This window comes from Sciurus vulgaris (assembly GCF_902686455.1).
Source record: "Sciurus vulgaris genome assembly, chromosome: 17".
NCBI classification, from domain to species: Eukaryota; Metazoa; Chordata; class Mammalia; order Rodentia; family Sciuridae; genus Sciurus; species Sciurus vulgaris.
In genome coordinates this window covers 1,837,005-1,856,536 of record NC_136478.1, presented here as the reverse complement: position 1 = coordinate 1,856,536, position 19,532 = coordinate 1,837,005, and the positions used below count along the sequence as shown (strand labels likewise).

Sequence of the window (19,532 nt, the reverse complement as noted above, 5' to 3'; positions counted from 1 at the left end):
CATGAAGAGGCCTCACACAGAGGCTGGGCTCACCCAAGAGGCTGGGCTCCTGCGCATCTCCCCGGCAGATCCTGCCCAGCCCCTGCCTCGGTGGTGCCGACCAGTCGGGGTAGACCACAGGTGCCGTCCAGGTGTGAGGGCGCAGGTGCTACAGATGGCCGGTGGGGGCTGCTTGCTGTGGGGTCTGGGTTCTCTGCTGAGGGCCCTGGTCTACCACGTGGGCTGCCCAGGAGTTTGCTTGGGGCCAGTGCCCCGCAGGTGCCTCAGTCCTGCTGCCCCGACTGGTGAGCCCTCCGCACACTCATGCCCAGTCCATCCTTGGCCAGCGAGGGCCCCTCTCGCATGCCCACTGCTTGTGAGCCGGCCCCTCCAGCTGGCCTTGGAGGAAGGAGGCCCTTCTCTGCCTCAGCCCGGCGCCCCAGCCTTCACCACACCTGGCTCTCTGCCACCCCTGCAGGTGCCCTCCCTAGCAGGGCAAGCCCCCTGCCCGCACACTTTGGGGGTCCTAACCCTCGTGGGATGTCAGTGCTGTTTTCCCTCGAGCTCCTGTGCCCAGGATGGGCCTGTCTGTTCCCCATCTGTCCCTAACTCAGTACTCAAGCCAGATGGCTGTGGGAGAGACTTCAACCCAGGCCTTCCCCTCTCTGGCCTCAGCGGCCAGCCTCTGACCTGCAGCAGGATGGGTGATCACACCGGGACACTGTGGGGTGGCCCTGCTGAGCTGTCGGTGGTCCAGCTCTGCACCTTTGGGACAGACACTGGCACCCTGGTGACTGCGCTCCAGGGCGGGTGGTGCCGAGATGGGGGCTCCTGTCTGAGACCTGCAGTGACCGTGGCTGGCCTAGGGACAGGGGAGGGCCAGCTGCGAGCCCAGGGGGCCTGAGGAGCATGCTTGCCCCTCATGGGTGCTGGGTTGACACCTGCCTATGCAAACCACCCAGGGCGGCACTTTCCCTGACTGGCGCTGGCCCTCAGGGCCTGGGGAGTCCTAACCCCGACCTGGGACCCACCTCTGAGTCAGGCCCCCAGCCCTGGCCTTCACGGCTGGACATCTGCACAGGGCAGGGCCTGCTACACCCCGTGCCCTCACCGCATGGGCCCTCCTCTGCTGCAGCCCAGGGCGGTGGCTGTTTCCTGGTCTCCAGCAGAGTCCTGGGCAGGCCGGGCTTCCTGGCAGGGCAGGGGTTCCTCCTCTTTGCCCCGGAGTTTGGTTCAGTCAGAGCCTGCCTGGGCCACCAGGTTAGCGGGGCTGGCCAGCGGCCACGGACCCAGTGAGACTTCTGAGCAGGTCTTCAGGTGATGTGCAGCCAGCACTCACGTGGCATCGCCATGCTGCTGAGGCAGAGGGCCCCAGACGGGCCTTACAGGTTCATGCCCCTGCTCAGAGGCCAGAGGTTCAAGACCCAAGCATCCGTGGGGCTGACTCTTTGGGAGGCTGTGAGGGCCACGCGGCGGCACACACCTGCAACCTCAGGGCTCAGGAGGCCGAGGCAGGAGGACCTCAGCACCAAGCCCAGCTGGGCTACTTAAGTGCTGTCTCAAACAATACCAGGGCTGGGCATGGCTCAGTGGTGGAGCACCCGGGTTCCAGCCCCAGTGCCGGAACCAAAACGAGAACTGAGGGAGGGGACCCTGTCTCCGCCTGAGTCCTTCCTCCCAGGAGGCGGCTGGCTCTTGGCTTCAGCCTTCCTGTCAGGTCCGACGCTGGGTCCAAGGGCCCCTGGCCATGCGGATACCAGTCCTGCTGGGCTAGTACCCAGCTCAACAACCTCTCGGCCCCCGAGCAAGGTCCCCGCGTGGGCACAGGGTTGGCGCCCCGGCAAGTCTGTCCCGGGGCACAGCTCCACCCTGGCACTCACGTCCACCCTTTGTGCCCCTCGAAAGCAGCCACTTGTGCAGGCGGGTCCGTCCTCCCCCAGGTGCAGCCCGGTCTGCAGTGACGGGGCCCAAGGCCCTCAGCTTGAAGCTCTCGCCCCTGCTCACCTGGCGTGTCCCTCCACGTTCACGGGCCTCACCTGAGGGGCTGTGGGGCACCACCCTGCCCGTGCTCCCAGCGGCCTGGTCCCTGACCTCAGCACCGCCACTGGCATCGCCCTCTTGACGGGGCTGTCGGTCAGCCCACGGGTCTCTGGGTCCACAGCCTGTCCACCTCCAGCCCTGTCTCCTCTAACAGCACATGTCCACCCAGGCGGGAGTGGACGAGGCGGAGTGGGCTGGGGAGGGAAGGAGCACCTGGGCTCTGTGAGAGGCTCCGCCTGGCCTCCAGGTGGCCCTGTTACTGTCCAGGTGGCCCCACCTGCCCTCGTCCTGGACTCTTCCTGGGCCCCCACAAGCAGCTCAACTCTGACCTGCAGAGTGGGGGCCCTCCTGAGCCCATGGGATGTGGGCTGCATGCGAGGTACCACAGCAGAGCGGGGGCCCTGCCAGGCCTCACAGAGGGCTGCCTGCGTGTCCCCTGTGGTCCTTGGCCAGGAGGTTAGAGCAGGACAGTGATGCACAGCAGTGCACTGCAGACCCAGGGGCTACATGGTGGTCTCCTTCAGCTCAGCGGGAGCCTGGGTGGAGCAGTCTGAAGCGGGCAGCTGCTCTGGCCACATGCTGCTGTCCTCCCGCAGACAGCCCGTCCACTGAGACGCTGCTCTTCAGCTGGAAGCAGCTCCTTGGGTTGAATAACGCGTACAGAGGGTCGATGGCCCCGGCCACCCGCCGTGGAGAGGACTCTGCTCACAGGACTACCCCGTGCGCCTGCCTCCCCTGGATTCTGGCTCCCGCCCGCCAGCTTTCCTTCAAAAGTGTCACCTCTTCCCCCAAGATGCCTGTCCCTCTGCTGTCTGGTGCTGGTTGGTGGGACACAGACAGGGTGACCCTGCTCTCCTGGGACTCTGGGTGGTAGGGGCTGCTGTGCACACCAGCAGTTGTAGAGGGCTGTTTGTGGCAGGCAGGCCTGAGGCTTCCGGAAGCCATGGTGTGCGAAGGCTTTGGGGTGGGGTCCTCAGGGCCAGCTGGGTCAGGTCTGCTGCGTGGCTGTCTCTCCCACCCTCTTGGGGTGGTCTTCCTGCGGCAAAGGGCTGGGCCCCGAGACGGCCGCAGGTGTTCTGTCTGTGCTGAACGGTCGCTTAGAACCTCACAGAGTGCGGGGCCTGGGGGACAACTGAGGCACAGGGTTCTCTTGGGGGTGAGGCAGTGTTGGACGTGGTGGCTGTGCCTGTCGTGAGGACACTGAATGCCACGGGTGGTGTCCCTCCATGTGGCTCCTTGCATGTCATGTGACTTTCACCTGGTCAGGGAAAAGTAAAAAGAAAGAAAAACTTAAAAAATCAATTTGACATGAAGTTTCCAGAATGAGTAGAGACAAAGTGGACCTCTGGCTGGGGAGGGGTGACTGATAGAGGCCACGGGTCCCCTTGGGTACAGCTCTCTGTGCCTGAAAACCACCACCTGGCGGGAGCAGGCTCAGCGAAACTGTCGTAGCCAAGGAGACCCAGTGACCGAACCAGGGAGAGGCCGCTGGCTGGGCTGTTGGTGGACTTGAGGGTGCACCGCTCACCTGGGTCTGGGCTGCCGCGAGGCTCAGCCAGGCCTGTGTCTCCACCAGGGCAGGCCGTGTTTGGAGCAGCGTCTTCAACTCCAGAACCTTGCAGATCCTCGGGGTGCCCTGCTGCCCTCCCAGCTGTGGGGACTGCTCATCGGGGGCAGCAGAGGAGGCACTGAGCAGGAGCAGGCGGGGGGTGGACCCCTAGGGCTGTCAAACTAGGGCGAGTGGAGGTGTCCTGTCACCAGGTGGAGAGAGTCCAGTGCCTGCAGCAGTGGCTTATCAGTAGACTCATCACTGGTAGTAAATCGGGTATTGATTAGTGCCTTATTAATAGGTTCACCTCTGACTTCCCTGCCCCTATTTTCTTATAATTACAAACACCAGATTCTCAAGGACTCTTTTAGAAGGTGTGATTCTCACATTCCATGGGATGTGGAGCCATAACTCTGCTGAGAAATTATAGATTTTCCCATTTCTAGGAAGTAAAACTGTGGAGAGAATTTTCTCAATCTAAATTTTGGCACAGGGACTCTTCCCAGGTTCTTGGGCCTCCTCCCCGCAGTGTTGCGCAGGCTGGGCGAGGAACGCCTGGGAAGCCACGTCCTCTGCAGCTTGCTCACCTGCCGGAAGCGTGTGCGTGGTGGTGGCTTGTCTTTCCGTATCTGAGTACATCTTTGACTCGCTTCCTCCTGGCGAAATTGGTCTTGTTAGCGCCACAGGATTTTGAGGAAAGCAAATCCAGTCTTTCCAGGCTGTGTGAGGCTTTCCAGGCTTGACCCGTGGACCCCCAGTGACAGGTGCTTAGGACTACAGAGGACTCAGCGTGTCCCCAGTCCTGAACATGGGGTCAGGGGCGGGGCCTTTGGCAGTGGCCAGTCACGAGGGTGGAACCCTCACAACAGGATCAGCATCTTATAAGAGGAGGCCCAAGAAGGCTCACTGCCCCTTTCTCCACGCAAGGACACAGTGGGAGGCTCATCCATAGGCCAGAAGGTGGGCCCCCCGGACTCGGAACCTGCTAGCACCTTGGACTTGCAGCCCCAGAACTGGGGCAGTGGTGTCTTGACCACGCAGCCTGTGGCCAGCATGTGGAGCTGGCATTGCCTGCCGGACTCAGCGGGGAAAGGCCCACCCCAGCAGAGCAGGCAGCCCACAGCTGCCTGGCTTGTTCACCCGCATGCAGGCTCGTGTCTCCCTCTGTCAGCCCGGGAACCCACCCCTGCTCACACCTAGGCTCGTCCTGGGCCAGAGTTGCCAGGGGGTGATTGACAGGAGGGCATCAGGGCAGCTCATGCAGCATAGACTCACTGGTGTCCCTTGTCACGGCATCCACCCAGGTCGTGGCACCACCCTAGCATGGGCTCCTTATGCACGTGTGCAGGATGCTTGTTATAACAAGAACAAACACATTCTCCAGAACATCTGACATGTCGGGGCTGGCTGGTTGGTGCCAGTGACGTTTGTTGAATGAATGAGTGAGTGAAAAAGATCCTGAGGTCCAAGGGCAGACACAGAGCACCAGCCTCCTTTCTTGGTCCCACTGGGTGCACACGGTTGTGGGCGCGAGGCCTCAACCCCACCTCCTGTACTTCCTGTTCCCCTTCTCATTCCTCCCATATCCCCCCAGGACCTCCCACTCACGGGCCAAGGCCGAGGCTGCCCTCACCGCAGCTCAGAAAGCGCAGGAGGAAGCCCGGATCGCCAGGATCACTGCCAAAGAGTTCTCACCTTCTTTCCAGCACCGGGAGAACGGTGAGTCTGCTGCCCACCAGGCTTCAAAGGCAGGGTGCATGCTGCGTGGTTGGGGCATCAGATATGTCCCCAGGCTGCAGTCCACCTGGCCTCACCTGGATTCTGCCCCAGAAGCTGACATCCTACTGGCGGCCACCGCCCTTCCTGGAGTCACAGGCCCCCGCGGGGTCTCATTGAATGTGTGGGTGTGCCCCAGGTCCACGAGCCTCATTTCCAGGCTGCTGCCTCTCCCCACCTGCTCCTATCTTTCTAGAACATTCTGTGATGATGGAAATACTCTACTTGCTTGTCTTACATGGCAGCCACTAGCCTTGCATGGTGAGAGGGACCAGGGAGCTGACTCTAGTTTTGTTTAGTCTTAACTTGTCTGCATTTAGATGCAGACGGCCACACATGGCCAGTGGCGTAGCATAGGTCCTGGACAGCAGCTCCTGCCGCATCCCATCAGGTCCGGGAACCTCAGCCTCCCTCCAGGGGCCTGTGTTGGGTGTGTGTTCTTCTGGGTGCTATCCTGCGAGCCCCAGGCGTGACAAAGGCCTGACGTGGTGTGTGGCGGAGGGGCAGAGGCCACAGTCACAGCCCACTGGTTCCCAAACTGGCCCCACTGGGAACTCTGGGGGACGGGGTGGGACCACAGTTCCTCCCGTCTACACCTCTGACCAGTGCCACGGGGGAGGGGTGTGAAGGCTGCTGGAGTCTGAGTGGATCTGACCTGCAGCCCTGAGCTGCCTTCTGCTCTCGGCAGGGATGAGCCAGGGGCCAGGGGCCAGGGGCCAGGGGCCAGGGTTGCACCAGCAGACAGATTGGTCTTCACTCTCTGTTCGTTCTGGGATGGGGCCTGGGACCCAGCTCTGGTGTCCTGCCTGTGCGCTGGCCATGGGGCACCTCTCCCAGGTGCTTCTGCCTGGGACAGGGAATGTGGCTGTTGCCCCCCTGCACCTTTGCCCTGGCTGGGTGAAGGGCCCGTGATGAGCCTGCTGCTCCTAGCTTAGAGGGACAGTCAGGAACACAAAGCACCCCTGGTCCCCACTGGCATGGCTAAGCTGGTGGGCTCCGCCTTGTCCCTACTGGGACCTCAGCTGTGGCCTTGGGCTAGGAATGGCTTCCCGACAGCTCTGTTCTCGTGAGCCACCCACCCCGCCTCCTCCTCCAACTCCAGACACAGGGGGCTCCGGAGTGTGTGAGCTGGGCACCGTAGGATGCCTGCCCTGTGCTCAGACCAGTGGGCGCCTGTGGTACCAGCCCGGCCAGCCACACGCAGCAGACTTAATGCTTGGTGCCCCGCCCATGGGTCTCCTGGGTCCTACACGTGGGTCATGAGCGACTGCACCGCTGGGGCCTGTCCTCCACCTCTCAGAGCCTCAGTTTCCCCATCCGTAAGGGAAAAGAAGGGGTGCAGTGTCTGAGGCTCCCCATGGTGCTGAACCGCCCAGGGGAGTGGTCCTCCTGAAGCTCCAAACCTCGCTTCCTTGGGCGAAAGGCCTGCATCGGTGCAGTTGAGGCCAGGAGGGGGAGGTGGGATCATTCTGGATCAGGCAGAGCCCTGAATCCAATGTATTTTCTTAAAATACTGCACAGAGACACCTGGGCCAGGGCGAGCATGGCCGCAGCCCAGGAGCGCGCACCAGAAGCTGCAGAGACTATGAGCAGGCTCCCCCAGAGCCCTGGCAGAGCCCCGCCTCCACGGCTTGGCTCCGCCCCTCAGACAGAACAGGCTGCTGCGCACCCTGCTGTTTGTTCCATGGCTGCTGGAGCCCCGGGTGCTCAGAGCTGGACCTGGGAGGCAGATGCTGGGCTTGGGACACGGGGTCCTGCTGGGCAGGCCTTGGCTGCCATTTTGGTTCAGAAGCTGGCTCCTGGAAAGGCGTCCCTTTTCCTTATGACAGAACTGAGGCTAGCGACTGCGGAGACAGTCTGGGCCTCGGCTCCCTACAGAGGACAGCGCAGCTGCTGCCTCACCTGATGGCAGCTTTGGCCTAGGGACCTGGGCACCTGGGCCCGCCCTCCCTCCTGTCCGCCTGGATCTTGCTTCCAGGAGCTTCCGTGGCTCCTAGCTGCCTGGCCTTCCCTCCACAGCGCCTCCTGCAGGGCGTTGGATCCTGCATCTCTTATTAGTGCTCATCCTTCAGGAAACATCAGACATTTCCTGTTCCTGTGTAGAAAGCACTAGAGGCAAATGTGCCCAGACCAGGGACCTGGAAGCCAGGAGGCCTGGCTCCCCACCCTGAGCTGCACCTGCTTCCGACAGCAAATTACCAGAGTTCCAGCAGGGGAGGTGGCCCCCCAGTGAAACCCGGAGGACCCTGCAGCCTCCACCTAGGGGCTTGGGATGTCCAAACTCTCTGAGAACCTGGTTTTCTGCTGGGCAGTGTCCAGTGCCCAAGACACTCCTGTGATGCTGCCCATGCCCCAGAGCCCAAGGGCTGGAGGACACAGACCAGAATGAAGACTCTCGCCGTGAGCTGCCAGGGCTTTGTTTTGCCTGGATCCTCACGTGAGCCTCCGGAGCCTCACGCTCTGTGCAGTTAATTGAGCTGAGAGCCACCCCCATGTGGCAGTACTTGCAAGTGGGGTACCAGCTGTCCTCCAGGGCACAGGTGCTGGACAGTGGCCTCACAGGAAAGGTCACAGGACTGCTTGCAGGCTGTGGCCCAGCTTGCTGGGTCCCCGGTGCCTGGGCACAGGAATGTTGGCCCTCAGAAGCCCAACCCCAACCAAGGGGGTGGTTGGTGAAGCACGGTTAAGGACCCAGAGGGAGGCAGGCGTGGTGGGAGCCCAGGGCTGGGAGTGGATACCTGTACCAGTGCAGTCGTGTGTGGACCCTTCCCCAGCCTGGCTCTCTATGTGGAGATACCACCACAGCCCCAGCCCCATGACCACAGAGGAGCAGTCACTAGCTGAGGCCCTGAGGCTGCCTGGCCCACATCCCCATGACACATGGGGACACCAATTTAGGGGGCTGCCCTTGGCCCAGAGCCACTCACCAGGGTCACTGCCCTGCTCTGTTCACTGCTGCCTGGGCTCTGAGATGGGATCAGGGACATGGCCTTGTGTGGATGTGCCACTCTCTGTTATGGGGCCTGGCCTGTGTGGGACAGAGGTCAGAGGCTCGGATGCCAGCCCACAGGAATCTGCTGACCAAGCAAGTGCTGGGTACCTGGGCCCTCTGAGCCTCTGGGCTCAGACTGGGACTCAGTGGAGGCAAACGTCGGTTTGCTATGGCGGCCTGAGCAATGCAGGGAGCGGGGCTGGGTCTGGCCTCATGCCGGGGCCACACTGGTGCCAATCCCTGGGAAGGCACGGCCAGGCTGTTTCTCAGTCCCGAGGCAGGCAGGTGGGGTTGGTGGCCGTGCCATGCCATGCCCAGCCTCTCCAGGCTCAGGGCCTGTAGGAGGTCAGCCAGTGTAACGAGGGGCCAGGGCTGAGGGCTGTCCACTGCTTCCGCCCTGACCTGGGACTGCCCAGGCGTCCTCAGGGTGCACCCGGGGTAGGCGCCCCATGGAAGGGCTCTGCGAGCCACTATTACCGGCCTCTCCCTCCCTCGGCCCCGCGCCGTCGTGAGCAGGGAGCACCCGGCCTGGGGTTCCGCCTGCCGCCGGGCTCCTTGCAGGAGCAGGCTCAGGGCGACACCACTGTGCACTCTTGTCTCCTCGCCAAGGGCTCGAGTACCAGAGGCCGAAGCACCAGGGCTCCTGTGACGACATCGAGGTGCTGTCCACCGGCACGCCGCTGCAGCAGGAGAGCCCCGAGCTGTACCGCAAGGGAACCACCCCTTCGGACCTGACCCCGGACGACAGCCCGCTGCAGAGCTTCCCCGCCAGTCCCGCGGCCACGCCGCCACCGGCCCCCGCGAGGAGCAGGGCAGCCCACTTCTCACGACAGGTCTCGGTGGATGAGGAGCGAGGTGGGGACATCCAGATGCTCCTGGAGGGCCGGGGAGGGGACTACGCCCGGAACAGCTGGGGTGAGGAGAAGGCGGGCGGCTGCAGGGGCGTCCGCAGCAGCGCCCCACGCCCCGGCCAGGCCACCGAGGACTTCCGCACCCGGGGCGCGGGCCACAGGCAGCCCGGGAACCCCAAGCCCCGGGAGCGGCGGACGGAGTCCCCCCCTGTGTTCTCATGGACTTCCCACCACCGGGCGGGCAACCCCGGCCCGGGGGGCGCCAGGCTGCCGGAGCCCGAGGAGGAGCAGCTGAGCAACTACAAACTGGAGATGAAACCCCTGCTGAGGATGGACTCCTGCACGCCCGAGCCGCAGCCCCCGAGGAGGCGCCACGGCCGGGGCGCGGGCGGCGACCGGCGCCCTGAGGATCGGGGCTTCGGGCTGCAGAGACTGAGGTCCAAGTCCCAGAACAAGGAGAACCTGCGGCCAGCCTCCTCTGCAGAGCCCACGGTGCAGAAGCTGGAGAGCCTGCGGCTGGGGGACGGGCCCGAGCCCCGGCTGCTGCGCTGGGACTTGACCTTCTCCCCACCCCAGAAGTCTCTGCCTGTGGCGCTGGAGTCCGACGAGGAGAATGGGGACGACCTCAAGTCTGGCTCGGTGAGTGGCGGTCTGCAGGGCCCCGGGGGCGGCACCCAGGACTGTCCCCAGTGGCTCTGACCGGGGGCCTCCTGAAGATTTCTGTCCAGTGTTCCTCCAGGGATGGGGTGCGGCCAGGAGGGATGGCCCCCAGGCCCTGGTGTTTCCCCAGAGCTGGCCCCTTACCCTGAAGGGTCAGGCTTCCTTCAGGCAGAAGAGCCCCGCCCAGGCTCAGAAGGGAGGGAGGACTGGGTGGTGCAGGCTGTCCCCAGCCTGCTCAGACCCTGCTGCTCAGAGGACCCCCTGTTGCGCCGGGTCGGTGGCGAGTGCCCAGTCCTGGAGGGCAAGGCAGAGGACCAGGTCAGATGCCTCAGTGTGCTGGCCGCAGGGCCAGACACTCACCTGGTCACAGGCGGAAGCCAGTGTCTGCCAAGGACAACCCGGGTGGGGGTCTCCACAGGGTCTCCCTGGCAGTCCTCTCTCCTGGCCGCCTTCACGTGGCGTGACAGCTCTCCCAGCATGGTCCCCGAGTGCAGGGCCTGTAGTCCCTGGGGAGGTGGCTGAAATGCAGGTTCTCAGGCCCCGCCCTGACCTTCAGGATCAGGCTGGACAATCTAGGTTCCTCGCTCCGTGGGAGGCCGGCATGCTCCCCGTGGGAGGCCGGCATGCTCCCCGTGAGGGCCTCACGTGAGACTCGGGCTTCATGCGGGCAGACCTTCCCACTGGATTCTCTGCTGAGGTGGGCGTAGGGGGAAACTGCCTCAGGGCCAGCCCAGACGGGGGCTCCCGGAGTCTTGCCCTGCGTCGACTCCACCCAGAGTGCCCCTCCTGGGCCCTGTTGCCCCAGACTTGCTTCCTGGGCTGTGGGCCATATGGATGGCGGGCAGGTAAAATGAGGAGGCCAGAGGTCTCCCACAGGACCCCAGCTTGCCTGCCTGTGGGCACAGGCACTGCCCCAAGCCCTCAGTTTCTTGCTAAGGCTCCTGCCCCGCAGGGCAGACAGGAGATGGGCTCGCTGTGGGAGCCATGGTGCTGGCTCCAGGGGCGCTGTAGGAATGCTGGCGTGGCCGCAGCAGGGCGCAGGAGCCATGGTCTCTTGGTACCCCAGAAGGCGCTGCGGCCTGAGGCCACTGCTCACTGCTGGTCCCTGCGGCGCCTCCCCTGCCCTCCTCCAAACGCCCACAGCAGCCCGAGGCTCCGCTCGCACTCAGGGCTCATCCTCCCTGTTGGCAGCCCGGGTGACTGCGTGTGGCTATTTTGGGATGGAGGAGTGATGGGCAGGGGTGGGAGATGAGAACCGGCGCTATATTTAGCCCCCTGAGCCCTGTTGGCTCTTCTGGGTGCTTTCGAGCGAAGCTCATCTGGTCGGCGTGCCAACGTGGGGCCAGCCTCAGGCCAGCTCTGGCATGTGGTGGCTGTAGGCAGAGGCAGGAGCTGCTGCTCTGGGCAACCCTGCCGGGGGCTTCCAGCCTGGCCATGGTTGGTACATCCCCTCAGCCCCAGAAGCCAAGCAGGAGACTCTAGGGCCCACCCTGGGGGCCCAGCCTCCTGCCTGAAGCAGGCAGGGTCTCATTCACTAGCTCTCCAGAACCTGGGGCCACATTGCTGGGTCTGAGGGAGGTAGCCTGCTCTGCCAGTGTTCATGGTGGGGACATCAGTGGCCACTGGGGTGACACAGGTGCTGGGGTCCTCGAGGCCTGCTGTGTCCCCTCCCAGGGGCACAGCTCTCCATGGGCTGGCTGCAGGGTCAGGGATGCGTGTCCTGTCCAGCAGCATTCCCCTCGTCCAGGAACCCTGCCCCTCACCACAGGCAGAGTACATGGGCTGGTAAGGCAGCTCCCCGCCCCGAGGAAAGCACCTTGGTCTCCCCCGCTTCTCCAGGGCGTCCAGTGCTCCCTGCCGTGAGGGCAGCAGAGGTGGTAAGGAACCTGGCCACGGAAGGCCCCAGGGTTCTGGCTCAGGTCCTGGCAATTCAGGGTGAGGTCACTGTGGGCAGGAATGCCCAGGCTTTCCCTCCAGCTCTGCCAGCAAGTGAACTCCACAGCCCTCACTCGATCCCTGGGTTTTCCTGTGCCTGTTCCCTGTGGAACGAGGGACGTGGCACAGGCCCCCTACTCTTGGCTCCCGCCTGGCAGGGAGTAGCTAAGGTCCAGCACCGTTGGTCCAATTCCCAACACCATCCCCCAGCAAATCTCTTTGCCACCCAGAGTCAGCTGAGCAAACCCAATGCCAGGATGTAAGCTGCAGGGGCAGGTGGCCAGACCAGGGTGCCACAGCCCACGATGCAGATGGAGCCAAGTGGGGCCAGTGGCCCGGCTCCAGATCTCAGTGGGTTGGAGGCCGAGGCTGGTTTCTGAGGCATCTTTTGTCATGGAGGGTGAGGTGGCTGCTAGCTTTCCAGCTGTCACAGACCCCTCTTCAGGAGTAGCATGGTGGTGTGCTCTCCACCAGCACCTGGCCTCAGTGTCGCGGGCCCTACAGGAGCCGTGTCACCATAGGGTACCAGTGAGCAGCATTAGGTGGGCAGCCTCTTGAGAGGAGAGCAGCACATGCTCTGTGAGCCCGGGGAGGGAGGGCACAGGGCCATCCGGGCATTGGGAAAGCGAGCATGGGGAGCTGGGGCGGGGCGGGACCTTCCTTGATCACCAGGGCAACAGTGCCACTCAGCCGGCCATGACCCAGGGGACAGAAAGAGCTACAGGCTGGCTGGCAGCCAGAGAGGAAGAAGGTGAGGGTGAGATCAGCTGCTGCTCTGAGGCTGGGTGTGGGGAGGCCACATGTGCATGGGGAGGGGCCGCGGCTGTGCCTCCAAGACACCCTAGGGGTCAGGTGCCCCTGGGAGGCTGCATCTAGAGGCCTCTGGAAGGAGCTTCCTCCTTCCTGAGGGTGCACCCCAGGCCGGCTGGCTGCTGGCAGTGCATCTGGGAAGGAAGCCCCATTCTCTGGGCACCCACCATTCTGGCCGACAGCTTTATTGAGAGAATGCATGTTCCGTACAGCTCACTTGTCTATTGTGTGCAGTTTGGCGGTTTGGTGTATTCAGATTTGTGTACCCATCACAACTATCTGCCTCTAGACTACTTCCATCCCCTGCAAAGGCACTGCTGACCCACCGAGCAGTCCCTCTGCCCACCCAGGCAACCAGGGACCCTGCTTGGGCCGCCTTTCCTGGACCTTTGACTCATGACCACACGGCGCCCGGCTTGCCTCACGGGGCACGGGGCCTCTTGCCCACCCGTTGAGGCATGCCTCGGTGGCAGTCCTTTCTGTGGTGGTGCCCTCTGTACGGCAGCACCGTCAACCCCATGCTCACTTCTGGGACGCGTGGCCTCGTGGATGTGGTTTCAGCTGGCTTCTCTTGGGTCCTAGGAGGGAGCCCAGGGACTGCCAGACCCAACCAGGCTCATCTGAGAGGGGCGGAGCCAGTGTCGACTCAGGCACAGGCGCCTCCCTTTCGGGGAGAGGTATCCCAGGCCTCCGCACTCGCCTGGGATCACGAGCCACAGGGCGCTCGGCCAGGGAAAGGCAACCCCATCATGGCTCTGACGTTTGGCTGCAAAGGGGAGAGGGACTGGGAAGCAGCTTGGGACCCCAGCACAGGTCACCTCCCCTTCCAGGGAGATGCGGGGGCTCCCGCCCACTTCTTTATTTGGGTGCAGCATGATGCCAGGGTGGGGTGATGGGCAGATGTCTTCTCTGGGGCAGCCCACCCCACCCCAGCACAGCAGGGCACTGCAGCACGCTTGGTCTTGAGGAGCAGCTCATGGGACAGAGCTGGCAGCATCCTCTCCAGAGTCCACCTCAGGAGCCTCACCTCCCCCTGTCCTGCCCAGCATGGCAGCCTGCAGGCTCAGGGCCAAGGCCAGGCCCCGATGCAGGGCACAGGGAGGGGCTGGATGGCACCTGAGATGCACACCCCAAGTGCAGCCTGGCAGGCAGATGGGGCTCCTAGAAGAGACCAGTGGCCTTGAAGTCAGCCAGCGCAGTTGCCTGGGGGCAGTGGCAAGTCAGTGTGACTGAATTAATGGGAAGGTGACTTCATGGAGGACTGCTGAAGGGCTCTGAACTTAACGACCGCTGGGGGGTGGGGCCCACCTGGTGCTGGCTGGCCACTGCAACCTCGCAGGTGCTGTGAAACTGGACCCGCCATGCTTCCAAGTCCTAGCAGCCAGAGGCACCTGTTGACTGGCCACCGTGACACAGGGTGTTTAGGGAGCCCGGACTCTTGACGAGGGGTGCCAGGGCGCTGTGCCGAGGCCCTCAGGCCACAGGAGCCCAGCGCCTATGCACCTTGCGCCAGCAGCAGACATGCTGCTGCGGACTACTGGGCGCGTGCCCAGCCCCCTAGGCCGCATGCCTGCTCACCCCCACCTCTGCTCTCTTCCAGGGCTCGGCTCCCATTCTGGTGGTAATGGTGATCCTGCTCAACATTGGAGTCGCCATCTTGTTTATTAACTTTTTCATCTGAGACTGTCCGGCTGGCAGAAGTGACGGTATGCAAACAGGAGCGGGACGCCCAGCTCGGACGCCCCGCGACTTCCGGTCTTTTCACAGAAGAACAAAACGGTTGGGTATTACTCACAGTTTGCCTTTTTTTCTGGGTAATGTTTTTTGGATTTTAGCCAAAATTCTTTGCTTGTGTAACACTGCTGTGTGGCATGGCAGAGGGCGGCCAGCACGCCCACCCTCCCGCTTGACGTGGAAAGAGAAGGGATCCCGGCACACCGGTGGCAGAGAAGTCATGGTCCTTGCCCTTCCTGCTGGGTGTGGACAGAGGTGGTGGCCGAGGAAGCGCTTGCAGGGTGCCCAGCTAGCCAGGCTGACCTGGAAGGCCGAGTGACTTTGCTTTCCTGTCTGAACAGCTGGCCTCAAGCACGGGCACCAGGCACTGGGAGTGGGGTGTCCTGTCCTGCTAGGAGCAGCCCAGGCCTTTTTCTACTTCAAATCTGTGCTGCATCCTCAAGGGGAAGGAGAGCCACGCTTCTCTTTTCCCACGAACCAGACCACGGCCTCCCTCCTCTCGGCACTGCCCCACGGCCTCCTTGCGAGGCCGCCTCCCCACACCGAGTCTTAACGCAGAGTCCTCCCCGCCCTGCCCCACTCACTCACTGTCTGCCCCCCGGCCGTCCGCCCAGCACACACAGGGAGGCTGTGCTGCAGGCGTCCAGGGGTTGACCCCAATCCGGCTGGCACAGCCCAGTGCTGCGGGGCTGTGCCCCAGGGCCGTGAGGCTGGGGCCCACTGTGCCATGGACAGTCTGACATCACGCCTGGGCTCTGAGCATGTGGCACTTTGCACTTAGTATGCAGGATGTACATTCAGGCTTCCGTCCCTGGCAGTGACGCCCCAGAGGCCACGGCCTCTCGCTGTTACCTCCACGGGTTCTCACATCTTTGTACTGTGCCTGCCTCCACTTCCCCAGCAGATATGCACATTCCCTCCAGATGCCTCAGTGCTACTCCAGAGCAGTCTGGTCCCGGGACAGGAATGTCATTGAGACCCAGTGGCTTGACGTTTCCTAGGCGATGTTGCATACCAACACCTCCCCAATGTGCAATGTTCAACTTGTTCCGGTCGAACGAAAACAGGTCCTTACGTTTCTGCCTTCTCTACCAGGGTCGTTCCATTATCCAAACAAACAAGGGATGCCGAGCGTCTGGTGGCCAAGAGCAGCCCAGGCGTGTCCGCAGGCAGGAGCCCTGCGCGCACGCCTGGGGGGCCCGGCGACTCCCGTCCGCCTCATGGACCCTGCCTTGCTTTGCTTACGTTAGCGTCTCTGCTGCCTTTCGAGCAGAGCTTCTTTACTACACTGCACTGGATTGCTATATTTTTAACCAGAAATAAACTAAAGATCAGAGCATGTTGCAGTCACATTCAGTTTCTATTGTTTTCCGTTATCCATTCACTCCCGTTCCTTCGCACAGTTTGGTTTGGGGGACACAGGAGAGGGAGGGAGGCTCCGCAGATGATCCATTTCTGACAATGTTGCTTTCTAAAGGGATATTACATCTTTTGTACATCTTTTCCGTTCCTTTTTTAATATCAAGTGGTTGCTGCAGACCTGAAGTGAACCAAATAAAGATTCCTGCTCTTTGCAGCTCTAAGAATCATCCATGTTGGGATATGTGTTTTGTAATTGTTTGCAACTCTTTGTAAGAATGATAGACTTCTTTTGTGACATGACATGAGGGTACCTGCAGATGCAGCGTGCAAATTTGAGGCCATGCCAGGGGTGCATGGAAAGCAGAGCAGACGCCAGGCAGGGCAGGGGCCAGCTCCACGCCCACTCACAGGCGCCCAGCCAGCACAGCACCGGCATGGTCAGACCCCACAGCACTTCCCCTGCATTCTCAGGACCAGTAGGTGAAGCTGTTGCCCTGTTCCTGGTATGTCCTGAGGATGTGAGCAAGGCCAAGAGCCACTGGATCTGGGTGTTGACAGCTGGTCTCCAAATGGTCCCCCACAGCATGCATCATGGCAGCACACTTTCCCACCTGTCCAGGGCTCCCACTTCCCCCCACAGGGTCCTGGTGGCCTGTCCTGAGGCCAGACAAGCACAGCAGCAGGCAGGGCAAAGCCCTGGGTCCCACACTGGCTCCCAGTGCAGAGCTGCCTCTTAAGAACTACTTTCTTCCCATCAGCCTTGAGGCTGCTCTGGGAGGGGAAACCGGATGCAGAGAGAACCTGCCACTGGGCCGCCAAGAGTGGGGACGACTCTCTGTCCCCACAGCTGAGCAGTGTCCTTCATGGAGACTTTGAGGACTCGCACTGGGCTTGGGTCAGGCATACTGAGTGCATGGGCCATTTCAGAGAGCTCCTCGCCCCTTCTTGTGGATTCTAGGCTTTGCGAGTGCTAGCACACAGGTTTCCCCAAGGAAGAGGGCTGCCGCAGAGCCTGATGTGACAGAAAGGGCAGCAGTGGCACGGGAAGTTCTGCATGGTGCCCGAGGGCAGTGGTCACTGTTCAGGGGTGGGGACCACAGGGACACAGCCTGATGCTCCTGCTGCACAAGGTGTGAGCAGACATATACACGCAGAACCCCGGGATTCCCCCTGGACACACAGCCCAAGACTCCCCGGTGAAGCTCAGGCAAGGCTGCACTGGCTCCCCTGGCCCACGACCCCCTCAGGCTGTGGCATTTGGATAGGGTGGCCACACACCATCGTCCCAACCCTCCCTGCTCCTGCTCACCTGCCAAATGGCTACAGGGCACCCCACATGAAGAGGGAGGGATGTGGCCCCGAGCCTGCAGGGGCCGAGCCCAGGGCACCTGGGTGTCAAGCAGAAGAGCATCCAGGAGACACACAAAACATTTCTGCTTTCCATGCTTGTTTAGTGAGGGTCTTGGGCCATCCTTTAAAGACACACCAACGTTTTGAGTCAGCAGCAGTATTGCTTCTCCAGGCAGGCCTGTACCCATGTGGACCTGCGGGCTGGAGTGGCCCATGGCTGCCCTCCAGGGGGCTGACAGTGCCACACAGGTCAGCACCTCTGATTCGCTCCAAAATGTCACTTCCCCTGTGCAATAAAACACTTCGAGACAATAGCTGAAGGGCACCTCTCTTCTAGGCGAAGCTCAGTTTCTTTAACTCTTCACAGGTCTCATCTTCCAACCCTTCTTGCCTTTGGTCTGAAAATCAGCATAAAGGTGCCTACGAGACCCTCCAGCATCTCCACAGCTCCACGTGCTACGTGGCTCTCAGCTTCCCAGCCAACTGGAAGGCACAGCAGCGCGTCTTGCCGAGTGAACAGACAGCTGTTCTCAGGTGGTTTCTTTGACCTTGTGCAGGACAAGGATCGCCTCCTGGACTCCAGATGGAGGAGGGAGTGAGACTGAGCCCCGCTGCCCATCAACCCAGGTGTGCACCCAGCTCTGTTCCCTCGCCCAGGCCTGCAGGATGGGAGATGCAGACTGAGAAAACAGTCTGTCCCCAAGTGCCGAGCCCTGTTGCTAACTCAGCCTTAAAAGAAGCAAGAAAAGAAGCCTTTGTTTGGGGGAAAAAGTAAAAAAAAACAAAAAAACACTGATCTGCATTTTCCGAGTATAGCCCTGTGCCTGAGGTATGACTTGGGGACAGAGGTGTTTGAAAAACAGGACAATAGCCTGCAGCCCTAAGCCCCTCTGCTGGCCCTTCCTGGGGAGCTGCAGGACGCTGGCACCTGAAGAGAAGCAGTGGGAAAGTGCAGGTGTCCGGCAGGACAGGTAGAACCTGAGGGCGACGGGTGTGATCCTTGGAGAGGCTGGGACACTGGGAACTCCAGTCCCGTGAGGTACTAAGGCTCCTTTCACTTCTGTGAAAGCCTGGGGGGACGTTCCCGAGGTGCAGACTTCAGAGGAGCGCGCGGCCACCGGGTGTACTCCCTGCAGAGACTGGGCGCTGGGAGGGCCGAGCAGGCCGGGAGCGGGTGGCAACCTACACTACCTCACTCTGGCCGGCCTGCCTGCCTGCCTGCCTTGCCACCCTTGCTCAAGAAGGCACACCCCACTTGGACCCAGGCTCCAGTGGGCCCTTGGGTCTGCACCCAGGGGTGCACAGGACGTGCCGCCACTGCTTGGTGACAGCTGCAGTCCGAACCAGGAAAGCCTCCCAGACCCACAGTGGCTGAGGGAGGGTCTCAGCTGGTGCTGCTCACCTTCCCTGCAGGAGCACCACTAGCAACCTGCATTCTGCCTGTCCTGGTGACCTTGGCTCACCTGGGGTGAAGGTCAGACCAGCACCTGGGCTGGTGGCACCCAGGGGCTTCCCATGAGGCATATGCCACAGACACAGCTTCAGACAGGGCACCACGCTCACGCCAAGGGGCTGTCTCCCTCTCTAGAATGTCATCTATTTCACACTGTCCAGCCAGCTCACGTTCACAAATGACCATTCATAGTTGGGTCCACTGGCAGATGCTGGTCAGCAAGGAGGGCTGATCTCCACTGCCCAGGGTGGCTCCTCAGAAACTGGGCTCAGGCTGGAGGGAGGAGACAGGTGTGAAGGCACAGCAGGGAGAGTGCTGTGCAGGGCACTCTCTGTCAGTCCCTCTAAGGCCAAGCACCCAAGAGCCCCCCACTATTCATATGTAGGTCCTTGTGTGAGACCACCCTCCTGAGCACGCCACACGCCAAAAGCTGCAGCCACAGGCTGTGGGCAGCCATCGGGGCCAGGTGCCATCCACTCAGCCTGCGGACAGCAGCTCCCCAGGGGTTGGAGTGCCTGACCCTCATCAGCTGCCCCGCCTTTCCACTGAGTTGCCCCTGACTGTGCTGGACTCTGGCCTGCACCACTCATGTTCCCAAAGAAACCCACCCTGTGCAGCCTGCCTGAGATCAACATGGTGTGGGTGAGCCTCACATGGCTACTGGCCCTCACTGCAGACGTGGAACCACTGGCCCCAGGTGTGATGCCTTTGTGTGAACTCTGACCTAACACAGTCTCCCTGCATCTCCTGTCTTCAGTTCTTTCCCTGGTGCAGGGATAGGGCTTGCTAACAGTGCACTGCCATGGGCACAGCCGGGCGAAGGTCTGCTGGGCCCTGAGTTCTCCAGGAGCAGCTGGCTACTGCAGCTCCTTTCCTTTAGATGGAAATGGTGTGTTACTTATGAAATGGAAGCGAACCTTCTCTAACGATGTACTGTTTAACATGCCACTGCTATGTATCTCACCACCTGAAAGCAAGGTCATTACCAGAATCACAGGAAAAGTTTGCTCCTTTTAGTAATAGACACCATTTGAAACTATG

At 61.8% G+C, this 19,532-nt stretch overlaps 1 protein-coding gene across 2 annotated transcripts in view; it reads left to right on the top strand.

The window, feature by feature from the left end:
* The window catches only part of JPH3 (junctophilin 3), a 47,320-nt gene extending 31,655 nt beyond the window's left edge, over positions 1-15,665 (top strand). Inside the window, exons 3-6 of one of the 2 annotated variants that reach the window (XR_013760550.1) lie at positions 5,163-5,287; positions 8,946-9,826; positions 14,193-14,371; positions 15,422-15,665. Coding sequence is in view for 1 of the 2 variants with exons in the window: in XM_079119603.1 (XP_078975729.1) it covers positions 5,163-5,287; positions 8,946-9,826; positions 14,193-14,273 (1,087 nt within the window). In the remaining variant the exon portion in view is untranslated. Of the gene's footprint in view, positions 1-5,162; positions 5,288-8,945; positions 9,827-14,192 lie in introns of both variants that reach the window. The other variant, XM_079119603.1, reaches the window with a different exon arrangement.
* The last annotated feature ends 3,867 nt before the right edge of the window (positions 15,666-19,532 follow it).